A 24,340-nucleotide genomic window follows, 5' to 3' on the forward strand; every position below is an offset into this window, starting at 1 on the left:
TTTACCCATGCATTTCAAGTCAGAAATCCTGAAATAACAGAAATCCATACACCAAACAAATTTCTTGGTCAGGCAGAAAGTTTGTCAGGAATAAAACGGTATCTTCCTTCCTTAACCATACAGTGTAATATAATTTAGGGAGCTGTTGTAAATCTGTAGGGAAAACATTTGTGAGAGACGACTGATTGAGATTTGAGGAGGGTTGTTACTATTCTGATTCGTTTAAGAAAGTGTATGTGGCAGAGAACATAAGGAAGTGATGTCGGTGCCGTTCCCCACAAAATAAAAAAGGTGCCCAATTTTAAACAGGGGGACCAGGCATTTTGAGTTTCAGTATCCACACGGGAATAAAAAAAAAAAAAATTCCCAGAGGAAGCTAATTAAATATTCTCTCCACCTCCTTCGCCTTATTCATTCTCTCCGTTCCTTTCAATTGGCGGGGTCCCATGGCGACCATCGTGGGAGAGAAGCATCCTCTTCAGCCGCCGCTCCTCGCCATGGCAACCGGGACGTCAGCGCCGGCAGCCGAGCCCCGCCGCAGCCCCCGGGTGCCCTGCGCTGCTCCCCGGGGCCCTGCCGGGCCGGCCCATACCCCGGGTGCCCTGCGCTGCTCCCCGGGGCCCGGCGGGGCTGGGGCCGGGGCCGGAGGGACAGCGGGCCGTGCCCGCCCCGTCGGGGCGCGGGGCGCTGTCCGCGGTGCTGGGAGGTCCCGGCACGCACGGACCCGACGGGGAGGCGGGAGGAGAGCCCCGGGCAGCCGGGTCCTGGTGGGGGGACAGACACATGATCGGCATCCCACATGACACAGAAAGGAACTGAGCGGCAGCCGACCTGCGAAACGTCATTTTTCCTCCGTTAAAGAAGAGGGGCAGGACACCCCACCCCTCCCCGCTCAAGCGGCTTTGCAAACATCTGGGCAGAGACAGCTACAGACGTGACGATACACCGTGGTTCCCGGTATGACTGGGACCTTTCCAGAGGTGCCTTCACTTGGGATAACAGGTAGAGCACGGAGGAGACCAGCGCCTCTGGGACTATGCTTTGGAGCAGGTATGTGGATGGATAGGTGCCGTGCTGAACACTGCTGTAGCTAAAGGGATAGTTCTCCCCGTGGAGACAAATGAGATGATCTTTTCCAGCAATTTATCTTATGCATATTTACTTACACTCATTTAAAACCCTTGGGGTTTGGCAAGGAGGACTCATTCCTCAGGAGAAAATGCTCTGTGGGGCTTGAATTTTAAGCTTATTCTGCTGAAAGCAGAGAGATGTGTAGCATGACTGCAGAATAACTCCCTATATGTTCTGCACAAATCTACATTCTCCATAGCTATATTCATTATTTTTCAATTATGTTACTTATTTGTTTAAAACAATCCCCTTACATCATCAGTTTAATGGAAGCAGAAAATTACTTTTGCGGTAATGGAGAAAACCAATCTGCTCATCTGTTTTTTTCTGTCTCTAGATACATTCAAACACCTTCTTCTTTCCTCTAAAACAGCTGGTTTTGTATTTTTCAGTCATTAATTTGAAATCATCCTTTCTGAAAACGTTGTTTCCCTTTTTCTGTGTGGGTGCCTGGATGCAGCTACTTCGGGAAACACCACAGGCACAGCAATCTTTGCTTATCTGTAGCCAGCACAGGAAAGGGAGCTATTCTGGTTTTACTAGTTCAGACACATATTCTCTAAGAATCCATAGCAATATTTCTCATTTTTCCAGCTGGCTTCCAGCACGTCAAACAGTATGTTGGCTCCACAGAGTAATGGAGAAGCAAAGCTGCCTTCTACTTTCAAAAGACCATTTGTGTGTATGAGGCAGGATTCATAGCCAGTTCTTTCTGGCTAAGATTTTAAAATGTGATTCTTGAAGATCTGTTGTTAAAGTCACTGTTAATCACTTTAAAAAGTGTCTTGGTTTGCAGAAAAACTGGTTGTCAATCCAGAGGCATCCTTAAAAGCTGATCTGTATTTGGGTGTCTAAATATGGATTTTTGGAAACTTGATTTATGAGTAAGCTTGATTTATGATTTATTTTAAGCATGCTGGTCTCAGATGAGTCAGTAAAGGGAGGAATTTCTACACCTTAGACACGTTTGGGGAGCTCTGCTCCTTATCTTTAAGTAAGAGCTTGCAGACTCTTACTCCCCCACAGTTCTCCTGTGAAGCCTCTGTTCGCAAAGCTGTGCAGTGCAATTCCCCCATCTGGGCCACACTGTATGATCTCCATCTGCATTTTCCTTTGCAGCCCCACCAGGCATCCTGTCTCAGGTGTTTAACAATTTGGAGAGCAACTTCAATCAGACAATGCAGAACAAACCTCTAACATCCTCAAGTGGAGTCTACTCGCCCTACTCACCACAGACAGTTGTCCCAGTGCCAAAACATGACACAGAACTTGTGCACTTGGGATTTATTCATTCCAGCAGCTTCCATAATTCCCTAGGCTTCCCCTCTGACAGGCAGCCAACACAGTTCTTGCAATTGGCACCCTGTCCATGAAGATATCTCCAGTTCAGGGCTTATCAGCAGGTTGACATCTTGCCTCAGTGGCTTGTCCTAGGCTGCTTTTGTCCTCCTTGAGTCTAGCTCAGCTGAGAAAACCCCTTCCCACAATCATCTCCACATCAGGCATTTCCAGTTTAACTATAGGCTTTGCATGGCCTTCAGCCTCCCAGTTTCTCCAACAAAGCAACTATAGGCAGACTATGAAATGCTCTCACTAATCACCACGTTCTCTGGCAGAGACTTGTGGGAATGTTGTTCTATTGCTCATTCAGGTCTCCCCCTCTTATTCCTATCAGATAAGTCCCCCTGGAAGCATCTTAGGATCTCTGGCAGCCCTAATGATTAGCCACCACTGCCACCCCACTCTCTGTAACTGTGTCTGGCACAGGTGACCTGTGTCATGTGAGCACAGTTCCATGTTATTGAGAAGAGTCAAGAGACATATGACAGACAGTCTCACATCCCAACACAAATGTTTGAACCAGTGCAAAAATCCTGCTGCCATATTAACTGTTCGTGTGATGAGAAAGCAATTTTCACAAGATTTAATATCAAGAGTTCCTTTCTACATGACCTTTCCATACAAAAGCAACAAAAAAAACTCCTGAGGTTCTCCTGGGAGAAGAACTTGTGCTCACTGATAGCGAGAGGGTGCACTAAGCTGGTGAAGTCCTCACTGTAGCTGCTGGTACATTTTCCCTGTGGGGGAGAGGACACTCAGTGGGGAGAGGGTGAGAATTTCCAAGAGATGGGAATTAAAATCAGCCAAGAGCGAGATTCACCACTACTTATCTGTCAGCACCCACCATGGCAAACCACCCCTGGTAAGCACTGTGTTCCTCACATCACACAGAAGAGTGTGCTGTGTTGTAGGCAGGGCCTGGCACTGCCAAAAATTAGTGCAAGCATGTGGGAGAGAGCATCTATTTTTTTACCTCTGAATCAGGAAAGGGTACAGCCTAGACACGTCCAAGGACAAACTCAATCCCCATTAAAGGGGACCAGAAGCCTCTAAAGTTTTATTTCAAGCTTCTCTACACTCTTCTTGGACAATTTCAGTAGGTGGAACCTATTCTGACAGGAGACTTGGAAATTAGGTTAGTCACTCTTCTCCACTTTTTCATGCCCCCACAGTCACACTGGGCACAGATCTGGGTTCTGCTCTCATTTTTAGAACAGTGCTAATCTGGAGTTTTGCATACTAGTCACAGCAGTAGGAAGGCAGAATAAAGCTTTGAGACATTTAAACCTGTGGGTCTTTCCTTCGGGGAAGAAGAGTTAAAACCTTTGGGTCTTTCCTTTGGGGAAGAACAGTTACTTCTATAACAGGAGACTCGAACCCTTGTGTACATGTTTGTAAACTGTGTTACACAGGTTTGCTCATGAGGTAGTAGCCAGAGCACCGTTCTCTGTTTATCCCCTATGATTAGCCAGACTAGGCTGTGGACAAGAGTAGAGGAGACAGGTGGAAGGAACAGGCAGTCCAAAGGTCTTGGCAAACCCAACAACTCTTTTGGCAGAGCCTGTGTCTGTGGAAGGATGGTTGTGTCCTGCCTGGGTCTTACAGAAAACCCTACCCTACAGCTACTGCAGGAATAACTTCTCACTGCAAGTGGCCCTGCCTATCTCTCCAGAAAGGCCTCCTTTCTACAGATCTGAGTGTTGCCAACCTCATGGGTCCTTCAGCAGAGCCCTGGTTGAAGAGAGTTACAGCTGTTACCTCACTCTAGTGAGGTGAGGGTCTGTGTCTGGGTAGTATTGAGCACAAATCTGGCTCATATTTTACCACTGTCTGTCCCTAAACCAGAGCATGATGTTGGGTATAAGTGGAATCTGCAGTTACTGTAAGGCCTCCTTCTCCCTACCAAACCTTGGGGTTTAGGTGCACAAATAATTACTGGGTCTTAGCAGCTCATCTCAGGTTAATAGTCCTGCAGTGACTTCTGGTATGTCAGTTTTAACCCACAGAAAATACGTGAGAAAAATTCATTGACTTCAGATGCAGGAAAACGCCATTGCTCCTACAACCTTTAAGACCAGAATGAGCTTCAAGACATGGCAACGTCTATTAAGGAGACTAAGCCAATATGCAGTGACTTGTGACTTATGAACGGGTTTGAGTCCTGCTTGTTCATCAAAATCATGCCTCGTGGATTTGCCCTGAACCCAGTGTTACAAGCCTGCTGCCAGAGTAGTTACTCCAGATGTGAGCTAACAGACCCAGAAGCAATAGATGGACCCTGTTCTTGTTCTAGTTTGTTACTGCATATCTCACCCATTACTAAGGTCAGTTAAAAGGGTGAAGCTGAAAAAGGATTCTTCCTCAAGTAGCCAGTACAAGAAATGTAAATTGATCCCAATCTCAGCAAGTGTTGCAGTATTATATCCTTGTCCTCAGTTTTAATACCTTATGAAAATAGTCAGAACTTGAAGAGTCAATGAAGGTTGATGGCAAAGAGGCTGCCTAGTTGCCCTTAATTTCCTTAAGCATAGAGCAAAAAAAGTCTTGTTTAGATTCATGCTTATGCAGTAGCCAAATATAACATATATTCTGTAGATGTGCTGGAAATTAGAACATTTCCTTCTTTTATTTGATTCCATCCATACTTCCTGCTCCCACGACCTCACCCCGCAATACAGGCTTGGCCCTCAGATCCTGATACAAGATGCAGTAACACATATCAGCTTACATAGTCAGTTCAGGTCAGAAGCTTGTACTGAAAGCTGAGCTGTGTCCACACCAGCACTGAAAGCTTCATCCATGAACCCATCCACACTTACATCATCTTTAGCTAGGCATGCTGCAGGATAAGAATCTCCAGCAGCTGGGTGAAGCTCAGGAGCAGACAGCAGCATATGAGATATGGGTATGGATCTCAAAAGTATTACTGAATTCAAAACACTTTATTCTCCTGATAAAATAGGGGCAGATGTTTTCTATCCTCATGCATTGGAATGCAGAGAGTGAGGGAGAACACACTTCACCTGAAGAGATTTTAAGCTTTGCTCAGAAAAGCTGCCCAGAGAAAGGAAAAGCCTTTGTCAGAGGAACAGGGCAAATAGCTGAGCATTTTTATGAGCACTGGACCAGAGAAAAGAACTGGCAGGGAAATGGTGTACTCACAAAAGCATGTGTATCTGCATTCCTTCACTGGAAGCAGAAGTACTAAATGGCCTCAATATGCACACAGTCATCTCCACATAGCAAGACACTGAGAGAGACTGCGTTCTTCTATAAAGGGATTTTTACACTGACACAATGAGCACACGGGGTAGGTAATTTGAATTTAGGCAGGGATGAGTGTCACCTTCTAGCATCTTACAGTCAGACAAAAGCCCTCTCCCCCCCATTCTGGTTCAACTTACTCACTTTTCTAATGTTGATTAAACTCGGTTAGATGAAGCATTTCTCTTCCAGTCTGGCAGCTATTCCCAAGATACTCTTCAGAGAGGGAAGTTTATGGAGTAAATGACCAGTTTAATGCTTTTGAAATAATTTTCTGGGCCAATGTTTGCCTGGTGTTTTGCAGTTATGATGCAGAGAGGCAAAATATGTTGAATAAAAAAGCCCCTCTGCTAGTGCTAGGTCAAGTAATGTGCTAGGATCAGTTTCTTTAGCTGCCTTTTTAATCCTGAAAACAGTAGTTGGCAAACAAAGTCTTTATTCTTTTGATTAATCATAAAAAGAACCCCAAAGCAACAAAACATTTATTGCATTCTTTTGTGAATCTCATTAGGTTTTGCTCTTCCAAATTGCAGTGGACACTGCACTTGTAGATAGGACAGTAAACATGCAAACACACAGTAACTATGCCATATGAGTTTTATGCAACAGCAAAGTGTATGTGGTGGTGATTTCATGAAGTTCTTGTAGCTCAAATACTTAATCTCTAAATAACAGATCTGTTTTGGAGAGTTAGCTATCAACCCAAAGGGATAACCCTGAAAATGGAGAAATTTGGTTTCCAATCTGCAAATTAAGGTCAATAAAATGGAACTGTGGCACAAGGAAATCTCTCTTTGATAATTATGAGTCATTTCACACGCCCTTTCTTTTGCCAAGCAAATGCGCATAAAGTAGATTTTAAAACAGAAATACAGAAAGTCCTTGTATCAGTTTTAAAAGGATTCCCACTCTAAAATGTTTGAAAGACAAAGTGAGGGAAAATTATTCAAAACATTTTTGGTAACTAAAAATGTAATTAGGCCTCACATATTCACTATATGTAATTTTTACTTCTTGTGTTTCTAAATTTCTGCTTATTGACCTGCAAGGCAGAGGGAGGTGACAGAGTTCATCACTGTTTTTTACAGATCTGATATTCATGAGTCGAATGGCTCACTAACACTTAAAACATATTTCAGTAAACAGTGCAGCAAACAGGAACATGGGAATTGAGGATAAATAATGTAGCAAGTTACAGAATCTTCAGGCATCCTAGACCATACAGAGTTGTGCATTTGCTGAGATTTCATGGTCATGGTTCCTTTTGGAACATTACTTATAATGCAGAAGTTCAAGTCTCCACTATAAAAAACAGACTTTCCTATAGAAGAAAAATATATGTTGGGCCATAGATTCTAAGGTTCTTAGTGCTAAATCAGGGCGTGATTCTGATCTCAGTGCCACCTAGGGAAAATAGGCTTGAATAGAGATCCTTTAATATAAAAATACATCAGCTTCTGATCCATTTGAAAGAAAAATTATCTATGACTAAGAATGCAGAAATCTCAGAGCACATTGGTTAATTAGATAGCATTTATTTTTTTAAAAAATAAAACAAATAATTGCTGTACAACGAGAGAAATCTTATGCTCAAGTTAGTTAAACTCCCTACAGTTACACCTGTACCTTGTGGGCAATGTGCTGAATGATCCTGAATTTTTCCAAGGAAGAAAGAATCACAAAATATAGTATTACTTGCACATGTGTTTGGTACCTCTTCTGTTTTACTCACAGTGAGGAAACTACCACCTCCAGAGTCGCATAACCAGATATTTTACCTCTCAACACAAGAATGATCTTTGGTGAAGGGTGGCACATGGAACGGGCTCTTCAGCTCATGTACTGCTTCCTCTGCTAGCAAAGCTCTAGCACAAGACAGCTGGATACACCTCTTGCCATTCTCTCTCCTCTGTAGGCACCCACTGGTTAGCTCTCCATACGTCTCTGAGTGGGTCACATACTTGTTCCCTGCTGAAGCTGCTGCATTCCTGTCTTCTCAAAGGCATGTTTGCAGGTAACCCACGTTCTCCAGTCAACAGTGGTTGGGCTGACTTTTAGGCAACATACATCAGGAAAAAAAGTACTATCTGAGTACTACAACCCTGTAACTATTCTTGGTTTTACCCACCTGCATAACTAAACATTTCAGGTCTGAACAGACACGGAGAGCAGATTTGCCCCACAAGGAGAAATATAATGAAAACAGTGTTAGTGAGTCTGCATATTTTAACAGCTTAAGAAGGTCATTGCATTCTTGTATCAGACTCTTCAGTACTGGTCAAGAAATTTTATCTGGTTATTCTTCTATGAAGCTTTATTTGTAGCTGGTTATTTTTAATGGCACATACTTCTGCACAGCAAGAAGGGAAATCAAGGAAGAAAATTAGCCTATAATGTTCTTTTCTATCTGGTTAATAGGCTCCACGTGTATTATTTTATGACAGATAATTCTAACACATAATTGAGTGGGTTGTACTGTCAATTCATCCTGCCACTCTGCCAAAGATAGCAGCCCAAATGCCCTGCCAACAGCTGATGACAGCAGGATATCTCCAGGGGAGCAGATCCACCTGACAGAGGATGGTGAAAGACAAGTAGGAACTCTTTGAGAAGTCAGGAATCATCTGCCAGGCAAAGCCAGCAAGAAAACGATGAAGGAAGGCAATTAAGGATGAGGGGGAAGGCAAGGCCAGGCTGGGCAGCACCCACAGCCCTCCAACAGAAGAGGGGACAAGGGGCAAAGTATGATCTGCTGATGGACCCCCTTGCAGTTGACAACTCAACCACCACTTCTCAGTCTCACTACTGATATCCCCCCAGTGTTATTCTGGCACGAGGGTGCCATGCAAATATTCTTTGTTTAACCAGCTCCACTGAAACAAACCCAGTTGATACTACCCTCAAACCATTTCAGATACAAGTCATGCATGTCAAGATGATGACTGAAAGGACATCAGACTGCAGCAAGGTGCTTGTATACATATAGCCACTAAAATTAGCTATTTTCCCATTTTGTCCTTGCAATAGGCTAAGACCAACCCAATCATCTGGCTAAATTCAAGACTGGAAATTCTGTCTGTTAATATATGCATTCTTGTCTCTTGCTCCTCGAAACAGGAGGTCATAGCTATCACATTCTGTGGTGTGTCTGTCATGACACAGATAATGCACTCAGGCAAACTTTAATTCTCAAGCAATGAGAGATTAACAAGTTCTAGGTTTGGTGTTACCAGTTGGGGATATTATTACTCCACAGACAAGACCAGTGACCCAAAGTGTGCCTGTGCTCGCACACATGCTAAAGGCCTGTCCTTCTTCTGGGGGGATGGTGCTGGTAGTGAGGGAACTCAATCCCAAGAAGTCTCCTTTGATGGCATCCCAACCCCAAGGGAAGGGCTTCCCACCACAGACATGCTGCTCCAAAGAAAACCACACAAAAAAGGTGGTTTCCAGGGGAGTCTCATTTATAACCTGGTCCAGTCAGGGGTTGTGGGCATACATGGTGATGGTCCAGAACATTCTCTGGGCTGAGGCTTCTCGTTGCCTGGGGACTCCATGTGTTGACCAAGCAGTCCTGCCTTCTCCTTCCCCCCACCAAGGCAGGGATGGGGTGGGGCTGTAAGGTACAAAAACAAGGACATGAAAGGCTGGCAGCCACTACATATCAGTGAGGGGGATGGGGAAGGGTGCTCCTTACACAAAGGACCAGCTACAATATGATCCCAGCAGCTGTATTTCAGTGTTAACTTAAAAATACAGAAGTCACATGAGCATCCACACAGTGTATATTTCTACCAGTTTCTATGAAATTAAGGTATACTACTGAGAATTCTCCTGTGTTGCTTAAGGTGGGCTTTTCACACAGAGCTGTTGAAATCTTTTCTCTCCTCTCTTTCTGCAGTCTGAGCAAAAGACATGGTCGAGTTTGCCCAAAGCATGGATAACAGCAGCAATCCTTTTCTTCTCCCTACCTTACTGCTCCTGCTGCAGAACATGAGCAACCTCGAAACCTCCATCCCTCCTGCTGGCTATGAGATGACAGAATCGTCACCCACAAGACCCGGCTCAAGCAGGAACCACACTCTCTTAGACTATGGACTGAGGCCGGGGGAAATTGCAGCAGCCAGCATGGTTTGGGGAGTGTTGTGGCTGGTTTCTATCTTGGGAAACTTCCTTGTCTGCTTAGTGATCCACAGGAGCAGGAGGACACAATCCACCACCAACTATTTTGTGGTCTCCATGGCTTGTGCAGACCTGCTCACCAGTGTTGTGAGTGCGCCCTTCCTGCTGCTCCAGTTGACCTACGGCAGGTGGATGCTGGGGAACGGGATGTGCAAGCTGGTGAGGTACATACAGTACCTCACCCCAGCAGTCCAGATCTACGTGCTCTTCTCCATAGGTGTGGATCGATTCTACACTATTGTCCATCCCCTGAGCTTCAAAGTGTCCAGGGAGAAAGCCAAGAAAATGATTCTGGCCTCTTGGCTCTGTGGTGCTCTGTTTGCATCACCAGCTTGTTTTCTCTACAGCTCCAACAGTGACCACCACTGCAACTTTTTTCTACCCAATTCTTGGCAAGGAACTGTCTATAGTATCACCCACCTCTCGGTGGTGTTTTTGATCCCATCCCTCCTCATTATTCTCTTTTACAAGAGAGTAATTAAGTACATTTGGAGAATAGGCACAGATGGAATGACTGTCAGGAGGACAACAAATATTGTCCCAAGAACAAAAGTGAAAACCATCAAGATGTTCTTAATGTTAAACTCGATGTTTCTCCTGTCCTGTCTCCCTTTCTACATGGTACAGCTGTGGCACCCACAGGAAGCAGACTACAGAAAGAGCTCCTTGGTTTTCCTGGCTATCACCTGGATCTCTTTTAGTTCCTCAGCCTCTAAGCCAACCCTCTACTCCATCTATAATGCAAACTTCAGAAGGGGGATGAAAGAAACTTTTTGCATGTCTGCCATGAAATGCTACAGAAGCAATGCATACACCATCACCACCAGTTCCAGGATAGCAAAAAAAAATCATGTTGGTATTGCAGATATTCCAGCGACGGCCAAAAGTGTCACCAAAGACTCCACCTATGATGCTTTTAACAGAGAAGCCAAGGAAAGAAAGCTTGCCTGGCCTATTCCATCCAATCCCCCAAATACATTTGTCTAGTGGACTTAATTGCTTTGAAAAGTTACCTTGTAGCCCCAGAAGAAGTAGTCTTCTCTCCTTTTTGAACCAATGTATAGTTACATATTTTTAACACAGGTTTTAGGGGGGAAAAAAGAGATGTTTTATTTTATTAAATGCTTTGGGTTTGATGTATTTGTTCTATTTCATTTCAGTTATCATGTTCTGCTTTGGGGAACTCCTCTCCTGGAACCACGAGCAATGCTCTTCTACAAAACAAGAGTCTTTATACTCTCTATCTGTAGGGAAAAAAGGGAAAGAAAAAATACTGTTTATATTAATCCCCACACAAGATGGGTCACAGTATATAAATACCTAAATCCACCCAAAGCCATCTAAACTTCCTTCCGTTATGTCTCTGTGAATACCATTGCACTGTGGTTGTCCCTCATGTTGAGACCCCACAGGTAAGATGTCCATACATGGGCCCTGTTGGCCTCAGCCTGAGCCTACTGACCTCATCAGTGGCAAAATTCCCACTGCCCCAGCAGGGTCAGCATTGGGCCAGCCCTGGATGCCTTTGCATCTCTGTCCTCGTGCCTCTCCAGAGGTCTCACAGTCCAAACTGCCCAAGAAAATTCCCCTCCTTGGTCTCGTCCTCCCCTCCTCCTCTCAAGCTGCTTCTGCACCCAGCCTGGTGCACCCACCCAGAAGCTGGGGCTGGGCACAGCCAGGGAGCAGACCTGCTGAGCAAAAGGAGCCATGTGTGTGACAGGTACCCAGGGCCTTCTCACATCTGAAACTGAGTGTGTTCCCTGGCCTGCATCCCTTCTGCTGAGGCACAGCTGTGGCACTGCAGCAAAGAGTGGTCTGTCCCAAACACGAGCAGGAAAACGAGCTCTGCGGTCCCACGCTTGCCTGATGGCATCCTCCACAGGGGTGTGTTCAAAGAGGTCCCTAATAGGTGTCCCAGAAGGGACAACCTGCCTGGGAACTGTGGATGTAGGTGGAGGCAACTCCCGCTGCTCATTCTCTGCCAGCACTGTCCCAGTGGGACTGGCTGGGACTTCAGTCCTGCTGGGAAGAGGAAGCTGTGCGAACTGGAGACCAGTGGAGAGAGGCAGGAGCTTCTTTGTACCACCCTGCCTGCCACAACAGTGACAAACTCATGAGAAATGGGCACATGCAGTGCTACAGGCTGGGGGAAGAGTGGCTGGAAAGTTGCCTGGTGGAAAAGGACCTGGTGGCCAGGACTAGGAAAAATTTCTTCAACCGAAGTCATCTATACTTCCTGAAACAGAGGGCATTTTTTTTCCTTTTTTCTTTCCCCCAGTTGTCAATCTCATTAATAGGAATTGGATTGAGTCTGTGTGGGGAATATTGATTTTTTTTCCTCAGTTCTCACTGTGTTGCCCAGAAGTACAGTAGAACACCCTCAGAAATCACAGATAACTACATATCCACTAAATTAAGTCAGCACTGGCATCTGGTTGGTGAATTCCCCTTACTCTGTTGGATCCATGTGGTCCTGTGCGCTGTAGCCCTGGAAGGTTCAGCCCAGGCTGTCGCACCGCTCGCCTACAAAGTTTTCCTTTCTCTCTTTTTGCAATATTGACAAGAGAGTCAATCAGACTGGAGGTCCATCCATCCTAGTATCCTGTTGTTTACTGTAGCCATCAGTGGGTGCTTGATGATAGCATGGAGAAAGCAGAGAGGCTACATAGACGACTCCTGACACATCCTTCCAGCCTCCAGCAGTCACTGGTAGAAATTAATTCCCTTCATAGAGTAGCTGCCAAAGAGTGGTGCCATTCAGTAAACCCAGAGCAGGTGCAGAATGACCTAGTCACAAAGTCTGAAAGACAGGACTAACTGCCCCACTCTGCTTGCTCAGAACCCATCTGAGCAGATTTCAGGAGCTTTTTGCCTGAGAATCAAGGATTTGACCTCTTTTCAGTTGAGAGTCTCAAGTACTTTTTTCCTATTCTCTATTTTCTTCTCAACTAGCTCCAAAAAAGTTAGTACATGGTGAACAGTTGGTCCCCATCCACTCTCTCTGTGCCAGTCTTGGGTTTGTAAATCTGTCATGCATTCTCAGTTATTTCTCTCCTGAGCTGAGGAGTCTCATTGTATTCTGTCATTTGTTGCCCAGAACCAGCTCCAGATCAGCCTCTCCTTGGAGCACCCTGATGTAGCTGGCAGGGCATGGCCAAACATCCTCAGGTCCAGGCTATCAGCAGGCATTTCACACTCAAGTCATCCTAAAAGCAGTATGGACACTTTGATCCCAAGTGTTAAACTAGGCAATAGCAGACAGTATGCAGGTGTCAGCTATCCCTCTATATACTCCTGTTTCAAAATTTCAAGTTCCCTGCTGTCTGTCTAAAAGAGACATTCCTTGTCACAACCTCCTCAGAGAAGGATTATTTTTTTTCTTCTGCTTTCAGAGCAAAAATGGCACACTTGGAGTCCTGTTCATGGCTGGAGCCTGAAAGGGCAGCAGTAGTAAAAGTTAATAGAACAAGAGCAGCAAGTACTACAGCGTGTAATAAACATGCCTGAGTATCTCCCTTTTCCATCAGCAGGGAGCAGACGTATATGTGTGTTGGAGCCCCAAGCTGACATCCTCTGAAGAGTCTCTTGTGCTGGCAGTGTGGGAGTGGGGAAACCCCTTTGTTGAGAAATAATCCTACACATACGGTAGAAAACTTCCTTCCTCCTCTACAACACAAAGTATGGTTCCTCGCTGACCGCAGGAACACTTTCAGCTTGTATTTCACAAATTCAGAAATCCCCATTAAATAAGGATCTGATATTTCTCGTAAAGCCATTAGCAAAAAAATTCCCATGAATTAGGAGATGAGAGGACCTTGAAAAGGTGTGGTTCATGTTCTGAGCAGGTCATTTCTCCCTGAAACATGTGCTTAGTTTTTCTTTGCCATTTAATTGCCTCTGACACAGTAAAATCAGATCTCGGGCCAGGTCAACTTTGCAACATTACTTTTAATGTTGGAGAATGTATCAATCGTATGCAATGAGTCCTTGCTCAGTTGGACCCCAGAGATGTTCCAGTGGATGCTGCCTGTGCACAGCCAGCTTTTGGTCCTCAGATGTGAAGCAAGCCTCAGACCATTATGGATCCCTAAGGAAAATACTGCTGTAGCCACCACAACGTAGGGGCTGCTGCCTTCAGAATTGTTCCATTGCTGAAAAGGAAGTAAGAGAGAGGTAGTCTATCCCTACAGCACTAGTTCCACATTGCAGACCCACAGCCTGCCAGGTATCATCTTATGTACACAGACCAAAGAACTCACCAGTGGCTGTGAAACCAGAGACTTCGGAGCAACTTTCCCTCTTGTGAACTCAACCACATTTTCCTGCCTTCCAGAAGGTGTAAAACTACAGAAGGTGTCCAGGAAAAGTCCAGAATTGCCATGACACAACAGCTAGGGACATAATGTCCCCAGGCTGAAACAGCTGCTAGTTCTGCACTGAAATCATGGGCCTACCCGGCCCTGTGACCATGAGGGAAGTCTGGAGTTTGGCTCCCTTAAACCACCTTCCCGCATCAGTAAAAGCCCAGTCACAGTTGTCTCAGAGTGAGCATGACTCTGATTGCCATAACCAAAACTGCTACACTGTTCAAAACATATTCTCACCAACATAAGCTGCTTTTGAACTTGGAGGAATGTGCTCCTGCAGCTGTGCCCTTATGCAGCTACACTGATAAACCTTCCTGATTTCTACTTGCAATACGATGCAGCTTTCAGCATGTTCCTCCCCATCCTCTATTCCATCAGCCATGGTTGCTGACCAGGCTCATGCTTTGGCAAACATCGTGCTTCTGGGAGAGGTGCCTGAAGGAAGAAAGGCTGCCTGAGCTGCCTCGGCAGCTCAGTGGCAGGTGACATCCAGCCACTGGAAGTTTGGTGCTACTGTATGAGAGCTGACAAAGACACCATGCTTACAGGTGCTGAAGATGGTCTGAACTCCATAGTGCCTCTGCCCAGGTGCTCCTTCAGGGATTCCCTGGTTGGTGAGGTAAAAAAAATAAATATACTCCTTGCATTTTATCCACGGTTTTGTGGTTGCTCCTGTGTCCAGCCTGTACTGGCTCACACAGAGGGGTGAGGAAACTTTAACACTAGACCAAACAACACTACTCAGGTAAAGGCAGCTTGAAGAAACACATTTTAATGTGGGAATAGCCAGCAACTGCCTCTAGGGCTTCAAAGACCTCTTGGGACACCCCAGTAACCCATAAAGGTTGGCCAGGTGCCTGGGATGCCAATCACTGCTCCTGCATGGGTAGGCATCCTTGTCCATGAGCTTTTGTGTAAGTGGAATGGAAACCAGAGTGTAGACGTGGACTGCAGCAGGCAGCAAGGCACTAGGACAGGTTTGGCACTTGGCAAACAAAAACTTCCAGTTCACAAACACATCTCAGCCCCATTTGCAAAGGAGAAGCTCTAGGAGAGAGGACTCCTGGATCTCTAGCCCATCTGCCCCTTGGTTTTAAATGTTTTCTGTGTGAGAACACAATACATGCCAAACATTGAACAACTTTTTTTCCATTAAGCAGACACATGTTAAGTGGAAACTCCATCGCTGCCATTTACTTTTGCTAACAAGTGGCTTGCAGTTGGGAATTACTATTACAAATTGTCAAATTATGTCACTCCCTTTTTATTTCAGCAGAAAACTGGATTTTTGGTTAAACATCTTTTAAAAGCTTCCAGTTGAAGGGGTGGGGACTAATGAAAAACAGAGAAATACACTTTATCTATTTTTCCCCCAGCCTCCCAGAGGTGATACCAAAGTGGTTATCATTCATTACCGGACTTAAGAATTTCCACATACCCACTTAAGAATCCCCTGAGTTTTTTCAGTCTCCTCAACTCAATCTGTTTGACTTCAGAATTAACTGACATTGATTTAGGAGTTGGTTTTCCAAGGTGTTGAACACACGCCATTGATTTCAGCTGAAATTCTGAGTGCTCAGCCTTTTCCAACATCAGATCCCTCTCGTTTAAAAGAGCAAAAAGCAGATATGAGGTTTATTAAAGCCAGACCCACATGCTAAAAGGGTTATTAACTCCCTAAGTTGTTCTGTAAGTTAATATGTCTTTATTAATTGGCTCTCTTCAACCTAGCAAGTGTTGTGGAATAGACCATTACAAATTACATAAGCTTTACTTGAACTAGTATCTAGTAAAACATAACATACCTACTGGAAGATTGTTATATGTCACCTTCTGATGAGCAGCCTGGACTAAAACACAGACTTTTTTTCTACACTACTGCTAACACACACAAAGTCTTCTTTCATTTTTTTCATGAAACTAGTCCCTGGATAAAATTCTAAGTGGCAAAGACAGCAGTAATTCCTTTGTGTTCAGCATCCCAACCATTTTACACCAGCTCTCGATTTGGTCCTACATTTTCAGGGGAATCAAAAAAGAAAAAAAGATTATATCACCAAATAATTTAATTTGTTCTTGTTTCATGCCCAGCCAGACACCAGCTTTTTCTCTGCATGGACAAGTAAAGGCAAGAGATGCTTTTGTTTCCATGGTTTGGGGAGAAGGACTTGAATTTTTTTGAGGCCACATAGAATTAGACAGCAGAGACCACATACAGATGGGTGTAATTACCCATCTTATTTCCAAAGGCATCACAGCATTTCTCTTCAGCCCTGGAGACTTATACTATCTCCACTTCCATAAAGACTTCACAGAGTCCCTTCCCGTATCAATCCAAATACAGGGAGGAAAACAATTAAATGATATCCAGAGTTAGCAAGATTTCAGATTAGTTACCAGTTAGCTGTAAATGCAGCAGGAGTACCCTGATTTCCTTATTAACTCACAGCACTGCTGTGAGAGCTGATCTGCTGTCCAGCTTTTTACACACTCTGAAACAGTTACCTAGTTGTGTCTTCAAAGACTGCTTCCCGCTTGTTGATCATGTTAACTGTCAGAAGAAATTTCTATCCAGGTAACAAATCACTGGAGATTTGTCTTTAAGGGAAACATTATCTCTTTCCTCCACTAAAAAAAAAAAAAAATCATACCAGGAAATACTTTTGAGTATTGTATTTCAGGTATTTGGTGCCGTCGTGGAGGTTTTGCTTGGGAAAGGACATAGGAGGAATGTCTTTGACTGAAAATGACCCCTTTCAACGGTCTACCAAAACTCTCCATGGATTTGGTGCAGTTGCAAGGGTGTAAAGGATGTACATGTTGCAGTGGCTTTTGTAGTATAAGCAAAATGTGTGCATGGGATCTATGATACCACTAGCCTTGCACAGTTCCAGCTTGCACTGCATGTATGTAGGAGCAAATTGACAGCAACCTCATCAACACACAGAATGCTTCCTGGGAAGTGGCACCTCAGTTTAGTTTTCTTCACTAAACTGTTTGGTGAACAGAGAAACAGTGATCTGTACAGAGAAAAGCTCCTCGCAGAGCCCAACTACCCACCTGCCAAGTTGATCTAGAAATAAGAGTGTTTCTCATTCTTTACAGAGCACCCTCTATGACTTGTTCTTTACATCCAATATTTTCCCCTGTAATTGATTTGTGATTGCAAGACCAGTAGCATTCTCACCTCAGTTCTCAGGAGATGGTTTTCTTCTAAATTTCCCTAAAAACATCCTTTATTTCTCTTTTAACTCCAAATAACAACCAGCTATCTTAAAAGAAACACAGAGCATAATTTAGATTAGGACATCCTATTCACAAATGTCCCTTAGGAAGTACCTGAACAGTGCCAAACCTTCTGTTGTACACTTGCAGCAGGAAAGTTCATAAAAACAGGCTGCAATCCTCATTTAATTTATATTCTCATTTAATTATATACAGTCTTCGGTTGGTAAAAATCTGGCCTTTAAAACTGATAGTACATGATAAGAGTTTTCCAAATATTATAGGGGCAGAGACTGTGTAAGAAATTAGTAGCAGTGCTCCTATTTCCAAGCCAAAGTCATAAAAAATGAATACTAGAGTTTCAAGCTCACCTGACTAGACTTTTATCAGTCATATATTCAGTTTTAGCTAATATTTTTTTCAGAAACCACTTCATCAGCTTAAGTATTCTATAGAAAACCTCAGAAGTGCCAATTGAGAAAATCACAGATTTTTCTTTTGTTGAGAAATTTATTACATGCCCTACATGAATAAAACTCCTTAAAGAAAGGTTTTTCAGCCACCAACATAAGAGAGATGTAAATTTTGAAATCCCAGTGTAAGCGAGCAGCTGATTTCAGCTTTACAGAGCAATCTCCAGACTCTTCAACCACTCTGAATACACAGAAGTTTTCTCTCTTAGATGGACTCTGGTCAAAATCAACCCAAAATGGAAAACTAGAACCAAGAATCTCTCAGACTTTTGGGTACACCAAGCTTATTTAGGGACTTGTTTATCACCACCCTGGTTTTCTGCGGAACCAGGGCTTATGTAATTCTGTTTGCAGCCAGCCTGCATCAGCAACGTATGGATCCCTTTACCAATTCCAACTCAGTTTGAAAGGGAAGTCATAAAGCCAATGCAATCTGGACAATCAACAAATCTAGGGCTGAGTGGACTAACCTATCTACTAGCAGGGGAAAGCAAGAGACTCTTTTTGTACTCTGAGAGCAGTACACTAGCCAGACAGCACGTGTCCCTGCTTATCCACCAGTCAACTGCAAGTGTCCCTAAAGATCAGCCACAGCCTGGCTGTCTCCTACCCATAGCAGGGCTCAGGGAGTCAAAGAGGAAGGAAAAGTGGATACTGAGCAAAGGAAAACGAAGAATAAGGCAAAGATCACAAGCTCAAAGGAAACCACACTGTTGGGACTTCACAAACTGATCAACTTGCTTTAGAGTGACACAGTCAGAATCCCTTCTCATGAGACTTTACCATGCAAACATTTCTCTAATTTCAGTGTATGAAAAGAGTACAACCAAATATATTAACAATATGAGACAAGATGAAAAAAAACAAATGTACTACATTCTTCATCCAAATGTTGGTGCAAAAATAAAAACCACTAGTTACGCACTTCTGTATGATTTAAGTGTAAGGTTATAAGTGATTAAATTGAAGCAGTTTAAGAAGTTTCTGCCTTTCAGATGAGAAAAAAACCCTGACTCTAAATAGGTGCAGTCCAATCAAAGCCAAAGGAAAACAACCTTATGAAAACAGTGCTTCAGTGGCCCCAGTAATACCAGAAACACTCTCTGTTGAAGGCAACAGTATTTTAATCTTCAATGATTAAAATAACAATTTAAAATGACAGTTCTGTCCCAAAAAACCTTGAATAGGAAAGCAAAGCTGGTATACAGGTAGGAGGAGAGCTTGGAATCTTGGATTAATTGTTTAATGAAAAGCAACTCAAGTTCCATTTTTCTTTGGAGGGCAGGAGTTTGCAGGGGTCCATGTCACTACCCACAGGACAAGCAATTGCTGCCAAGCACTGGCGACCACAGTTGATTCTTTCTTGTAGCTTGATCACTGCAAGAGAAACACTACCAAGTCTTCCCTGCCCCTTGCTATAGTAAAATTGTGTCCTCAAAAGCTCTCAATGCTCCTTGGAAGGCTAGCAGTCAGCAGCCGACAAGAGAAACAAAACTGGAGTGCATCAGTATTGATCCTCCATTCTACTCTTACTATCTCCAGGTAGATCTCCAAACCAAGCATGATAGAAAAACGGCACACATGGAAGAAATTAGCACTTAAAAGCATCGCTGACAATCCCTGCACTTGTCTCTGTCCTTTCTAATTAACTTGAAATTGCTACTTTATAAAATTCTCCCTGATGTCTGGAAACAGGTATACACTAATAAAGACAGGGGAAAAGAAGTTTTACAGTAATAAAGACAATCATTTTAATCCATGTTAACAGGTGATAAAGTCACAGTTGGTAGTAGTATTTCTGACAGACTAAGACAAAGCTGTGTTAATAACAGGCACATTTATTTTGTTTCTATGCCTTATTTCATACAAAGAACATGATTCAGAAAAAAAATGCAAGGTGAATGCAAGCAATCACAAGAGGCCATTCATCATTCTGCCTACATTCTTTTATTAATACATTCACAGAACTGCAACTGTGCTCATTTCACAAGTAGTCCCTGGCGGAGGGATTAAAACAGATAACCTTTATAATTGTTCTTCGGCTGTCAGTCAGCCTTTTTTATCTGTCAGCACATGTATCAGCTCCATTACAATGTGGCATTGGATTGAAATGATGACAACATTAAGTGGTTTCTGAAAAAAAAACATTATGTAAATTCAAAAAATGGAAGTAGTTAATTGGCTGCTTCTCAAATACCCAGAGCAATCCTCTTCGGTTCCATTGGTTACTACTAATAAAAAATTACTATTTTATTTCAGAAGGCAAGAAACTCTAAGAATAAAGTAATGAGAAACACACCTCGCTGAAGTGAGTGTTCACACTGATACATCCCTGACAGAGCCATCACCTTGAGAAGGTTTACACAAATACTTGTCACAAGAGTCAGCAGCTGATCAGAAAGCCAGGCAAACCTCCTTCCCCTTTTGCTATCCAAGATCGCAGACAGGACCCCAGATTTAAATGGAAAACCAACACTGTTATTGTATTTACTTTGATGAAACCTTTTCTCAGTGATGTTCATGAGACAAAATCACTTTGGGCCAAAATTTTTAAAATTAATCCCCACCCCTAATTCCATAGGCTGTTTCAAGTGTGTAAACCTAAGGTAAACTCCCTTTGTTTGAAAGCACTGTCACCGCTGAAAATGTCAGGCAACCTAGAATTTTACAGAAATACAAGTAACAGAGTCATCTAAATCCCAGTGTTTCAAGTTAAAGCCGACTTACCACTCTGGGAGGAGCAGAACTGTTTCCCAGCATCTACATGCTGGGAGAACACGCCCAGCATCTACAACTGAACAACATCACTGCTGTCTGCTAATGCTGCTGCCTTCTTCCTGATCATACAGCTTATCAGAAAAATGCTTGAGCAAGCAAAAAACACTCTGGGGGGAGCTGATACCAGCTCTGCTTGCGCTCGGCTGAGAAACAAGAGGGTCCTGAACTACAGAGGATGATGATATTATTAGAGTTTGGAGTGCAGAAGGGGTATTTACACTGATGTTACTGAGAGCTTGAAATGTAGAAAGGGTACTCAGTATGAGTTGGTGGGTGTGGTACAGACAGTGTGCAGAGGCAGAAACAGCAGAGTAACTCATGTTTTTATATAGTCCTCTGGAAAAGGAACCCCTGGCAGCTTTTGAAAATAGCTGCCAGGCCACTTGGTGAAGAAAGGAGATTCACAGAATACCCTTTTCCTGTAGAAAAAAGGGAATGCATACTGCAAAGCGGATTTCAAAGGGGAGAGGAAGGAAAAAGCCCAGAAATGCAAAACAGAAAACACTGACCTAGCAACACAGCCAGATCTGTGTTTGATATGGAGTAGGAAAGAATTGTTCTTACATCAGCAGGCATTCACAGCATACCACATAAGGAGATGGTGAAGTTGGAGGCCACTGCTGGTATGCTCTACCACAAGAACATGGAGCATTGCTGTCACCAGCACCGTAAAACTTGATCAAAACGTATTTTCTACATTGCCATGAGAAAGAAGGCACGGAAACAAGTCACCCCTCATGGCAAGCTGTTTCTATTCACACTGAATACAGTCTCATGAAAATGCATTTTATAACCCACTTGTAGTCTTTTATTCACAAATTTATTTCATCAACAGAACACCTATCAGCTGCAGCATAGTTAAGAATGTCACCAATACCCACCCAAACATATAGAGATCATACACAAGAATTGCTTGAAGCAGCAATCAATGTTACTAGCATTGATTAAGCCAGTTGTGAGTTAACGCAGACACACAAAAAGCAGAGTTAATCCTGTACTTTTTATAAAAGCAAAATTCTGCCTTCCAAATGCTTTTTATGGAGGAAAAAAAGAAACTGAAAATCAGTTGTTTAGGTTCTTTTTTTTATAATGAAGTCCTGACGAAAATCATTAGCTGAACAATGACAGCGTTTTCTAGTTGCAATTTAAATATTGCTCAGAGCCCCACCCAACCTGGTCTTGAACACATCCAGGGATGGGGCATCCACAACTTCTCTGACAACCTGTGCCAGTGCCTCATCACCTTTACAGTAAAGAATTTTTTCCTAATATCTAATCTAAACCTGCCCTCTGTCAGTTTGAAGCCATTCCCTCTTGTCTTGCCACTACAGGCCTTTGTAAATAGCCTTTCTCTATCTTTCTTGTAGGCTCACTTCAGGTACTGGAAGGCCACAATATATCTACACACACAAATCTTTACTTTCTATAAATACAGCATCAGCTGAATTTTAGTTCCCCGATGTGCTATTCTGTATGTGATACCTCAGATTTTACTGTGGATTAGAAGTTTGTTTTCTCTCACAAATTCACAACAGAGTCATATAAGAAACTCAGTTATTAACAGAGAAATTAATGCTCAATGGCACTAACAGCAGTAACTCACAGACTGGTATTCTGCCTTGCTTGCCTGCAACAGGGATTTCTACATCAGCTGATCATCTGTCACTCATGCTGCAACTCATGAAGAGGACTACAGTTCTTATTTCAGCTTTGCCTCTGATTTCTCTGCATTTTGAGATTAGTCTCAAACATTTGGTTCTTATATTGACAGTAATTTTATAGGTAATTATAGAGATTACAATTTCCTGGACAGTAGGAACTGGAACTATGATCCCAAATCTTCTCCACCTCTTCATGGGATTCCAGGAAAAACTAGATTCATTATTGATGTAGATTAATCTTCACCCTAAAATGTAAAAAGGAAAAAAAAAAAAAAACAGTTACAGGCACTTTCTCAAAGTTAGCCAGGTTTCAGCTGACAAGAAAAAGCCTTCTGAAATTTGTCTAATACATCAAAAAAACCAAACCTCTGATATAAATTAAAATAGTCTTTGAAAAACACTTAACAGAATACTGATTTTTTGACAAACACTTATCAGATTATGAAAGCAGACTTTGATTTTTTTTTTTTTTTTTTTACACACAATTTCAAAATATTCTCAGCGAAGTGACAAGTCAATTAAATGTATCCACTTCACTGTTGAGGATTCTATGCACGAAGCATATAAAAAGAAGACTTAATGCATGTTTTTCTTGTGAAGCTGCCACTATCTAGTACATCCTTGGGTTACATTCCCCAAAAGGATTAGTGTAACTTACAGTGTTTACTCCATCATCATCAACTGAGTTCAGTCTCATCATACTTAACTGTACAGTTCTAGTGGTGTTGTAAACACCAAATAGTAGACAACCTTTTCTGGAGACTGCATAGTTTCCAAGAGATACCCACCTTTAGCTGGGCAAATGGCTCTAGCTGAGCATTAGATTTCCACAGGAAGTAGGAAAATGAAGCATTTCCAGGCCCATTTCCTTCCTTCAGTACATGTGAGAGAGAACCAGCTGTGCTCACTAACTGCAGCAGAAATGTGAGAAAGGCTGTGCCCATTTTGCACAAGGAGAGGATAAGACTATACCATCCTTCATTATTTAGGGTACTAGATGAGAATCCTAGTCAGAGGACTTGGTTGTATCACTTCGAGGAGCCACATCAGTGTGGATGAAGACTGTAAGCATTAGAGTAGCAAACAAACATGAACCACAAACATTTGTTAGTTTTCAAGGGGAACTGCTAAACTTCAAGCTCTAAAATGAAGGGCTCCCAGAGATCCAGCTAAGGCCAAAAAATTTATAACACAGCACAATCTGTCACATGATGGAAGCCATGGAACTTTAATGATTGCTGCTAGGAATCCTACATTTTGTAATGAACTACAGCATCTAAGAGCAGATTGAAAAACTACAGTTAGAGCCTGCAACTATGTGTCTCATATTTTTGCATGGAGGACAAACAACAAAACCATTGAAGATGATGCAGGCTGTAACATGCTCGTGTCCATCTGCATGAAGTACAAAAAAACTGTTAGAACGTGGATGTGGCACTTATCTGTGCCACAGAGCTGGACTCAGGCTTGCCAAACACAATCCTGTAATGTCAACTGCTGATTAAGCCAAGAAGCAGAAGCCATGATGGGGAACAGAAAAAAATTGTTGCCCATCACAATGAGAAATTCCAACTCACCGTCTCCTTCAGAAAACAAAACTTTCTGCTGAGAGGCTTCTTGTTTGGTGAAACACAGAAAGAGGGAAGAAAACAAACAGGGTATTTCTGGCAAGATCAGAGCTGAGTCTGTCACATTACCTAGTGCTGAGTGGACCTGTTCTTGTCACGTACCGTAACTCCCGTGCATGTTTTCTACATTCCTGATTCGGAAAGACACTTAAGCACACACATAACATTTGAAATATATGTTTAAGTACAATACATCGTTTACATCTGAAAGTAGACTGTGCAAGACTAACTCTAGCCCAAAGTAATACATTACACTTCTGGTATGATCATGTTACAAAATCCAGCTACAA

The 24,340-nt window shown here is 43.0% G+C and overlaps 1 protein-coding gene across 2 annotated transcripts; it reads left to right on the plus strand.

The window, feature by feature from the left end:
• The first annotated feature begins 588 nt into the window (after positions 1-588).
• On the plus strand, positions 589-11,159 carry GPR19 (G protein-coupled receptor 19). Of its 2 annotated transcripts, XM_027710040.2 has the most exons (3): positions 589-1,050; positions 7,652-7,750; positions 9,638-11,159. In XM_027710040.2, the coding sequence occupies exon 3, from the start codon at positions 9,652-9,654 to the stop codon at positions 10,903-10,905; it is 1,254 nt and encodes a 417-aa protein (XP_027565841.2). In that variant the 5' UTR covers positions 589-1,050; positions 7,652-7,750; positions 9,638-9,651; the 3' UTR covers positions 10,906-11,159. The 2 variants fall into 2 exon arrangements, with proteins under 2 accessions (XP_027565841.2, XP_027565842.2); XM_027710041.2 differs by lacking the exon at positions 7,652-7,750.
• Positions 11,160-24,340: the final 13,181 nt, after the last annotated feature.

Source organism: Pipra filicauda, unplaced genomic scaffold (assembly GCF_003945595.2).
Source record: "Pipra filicauda isolate LSUMZ 115617 unplaced genomic scaffold, ASM394559v2 scaffold530_size479538_pilon, whole genome shotgun sequence".
Classification (NCBI taxonomy): domain Eukaryota; kingdom Metazoa; phylum Chordata; class Aves; order Passeriformes; family Pipridae; genus Pipra; species Pipra filicauda.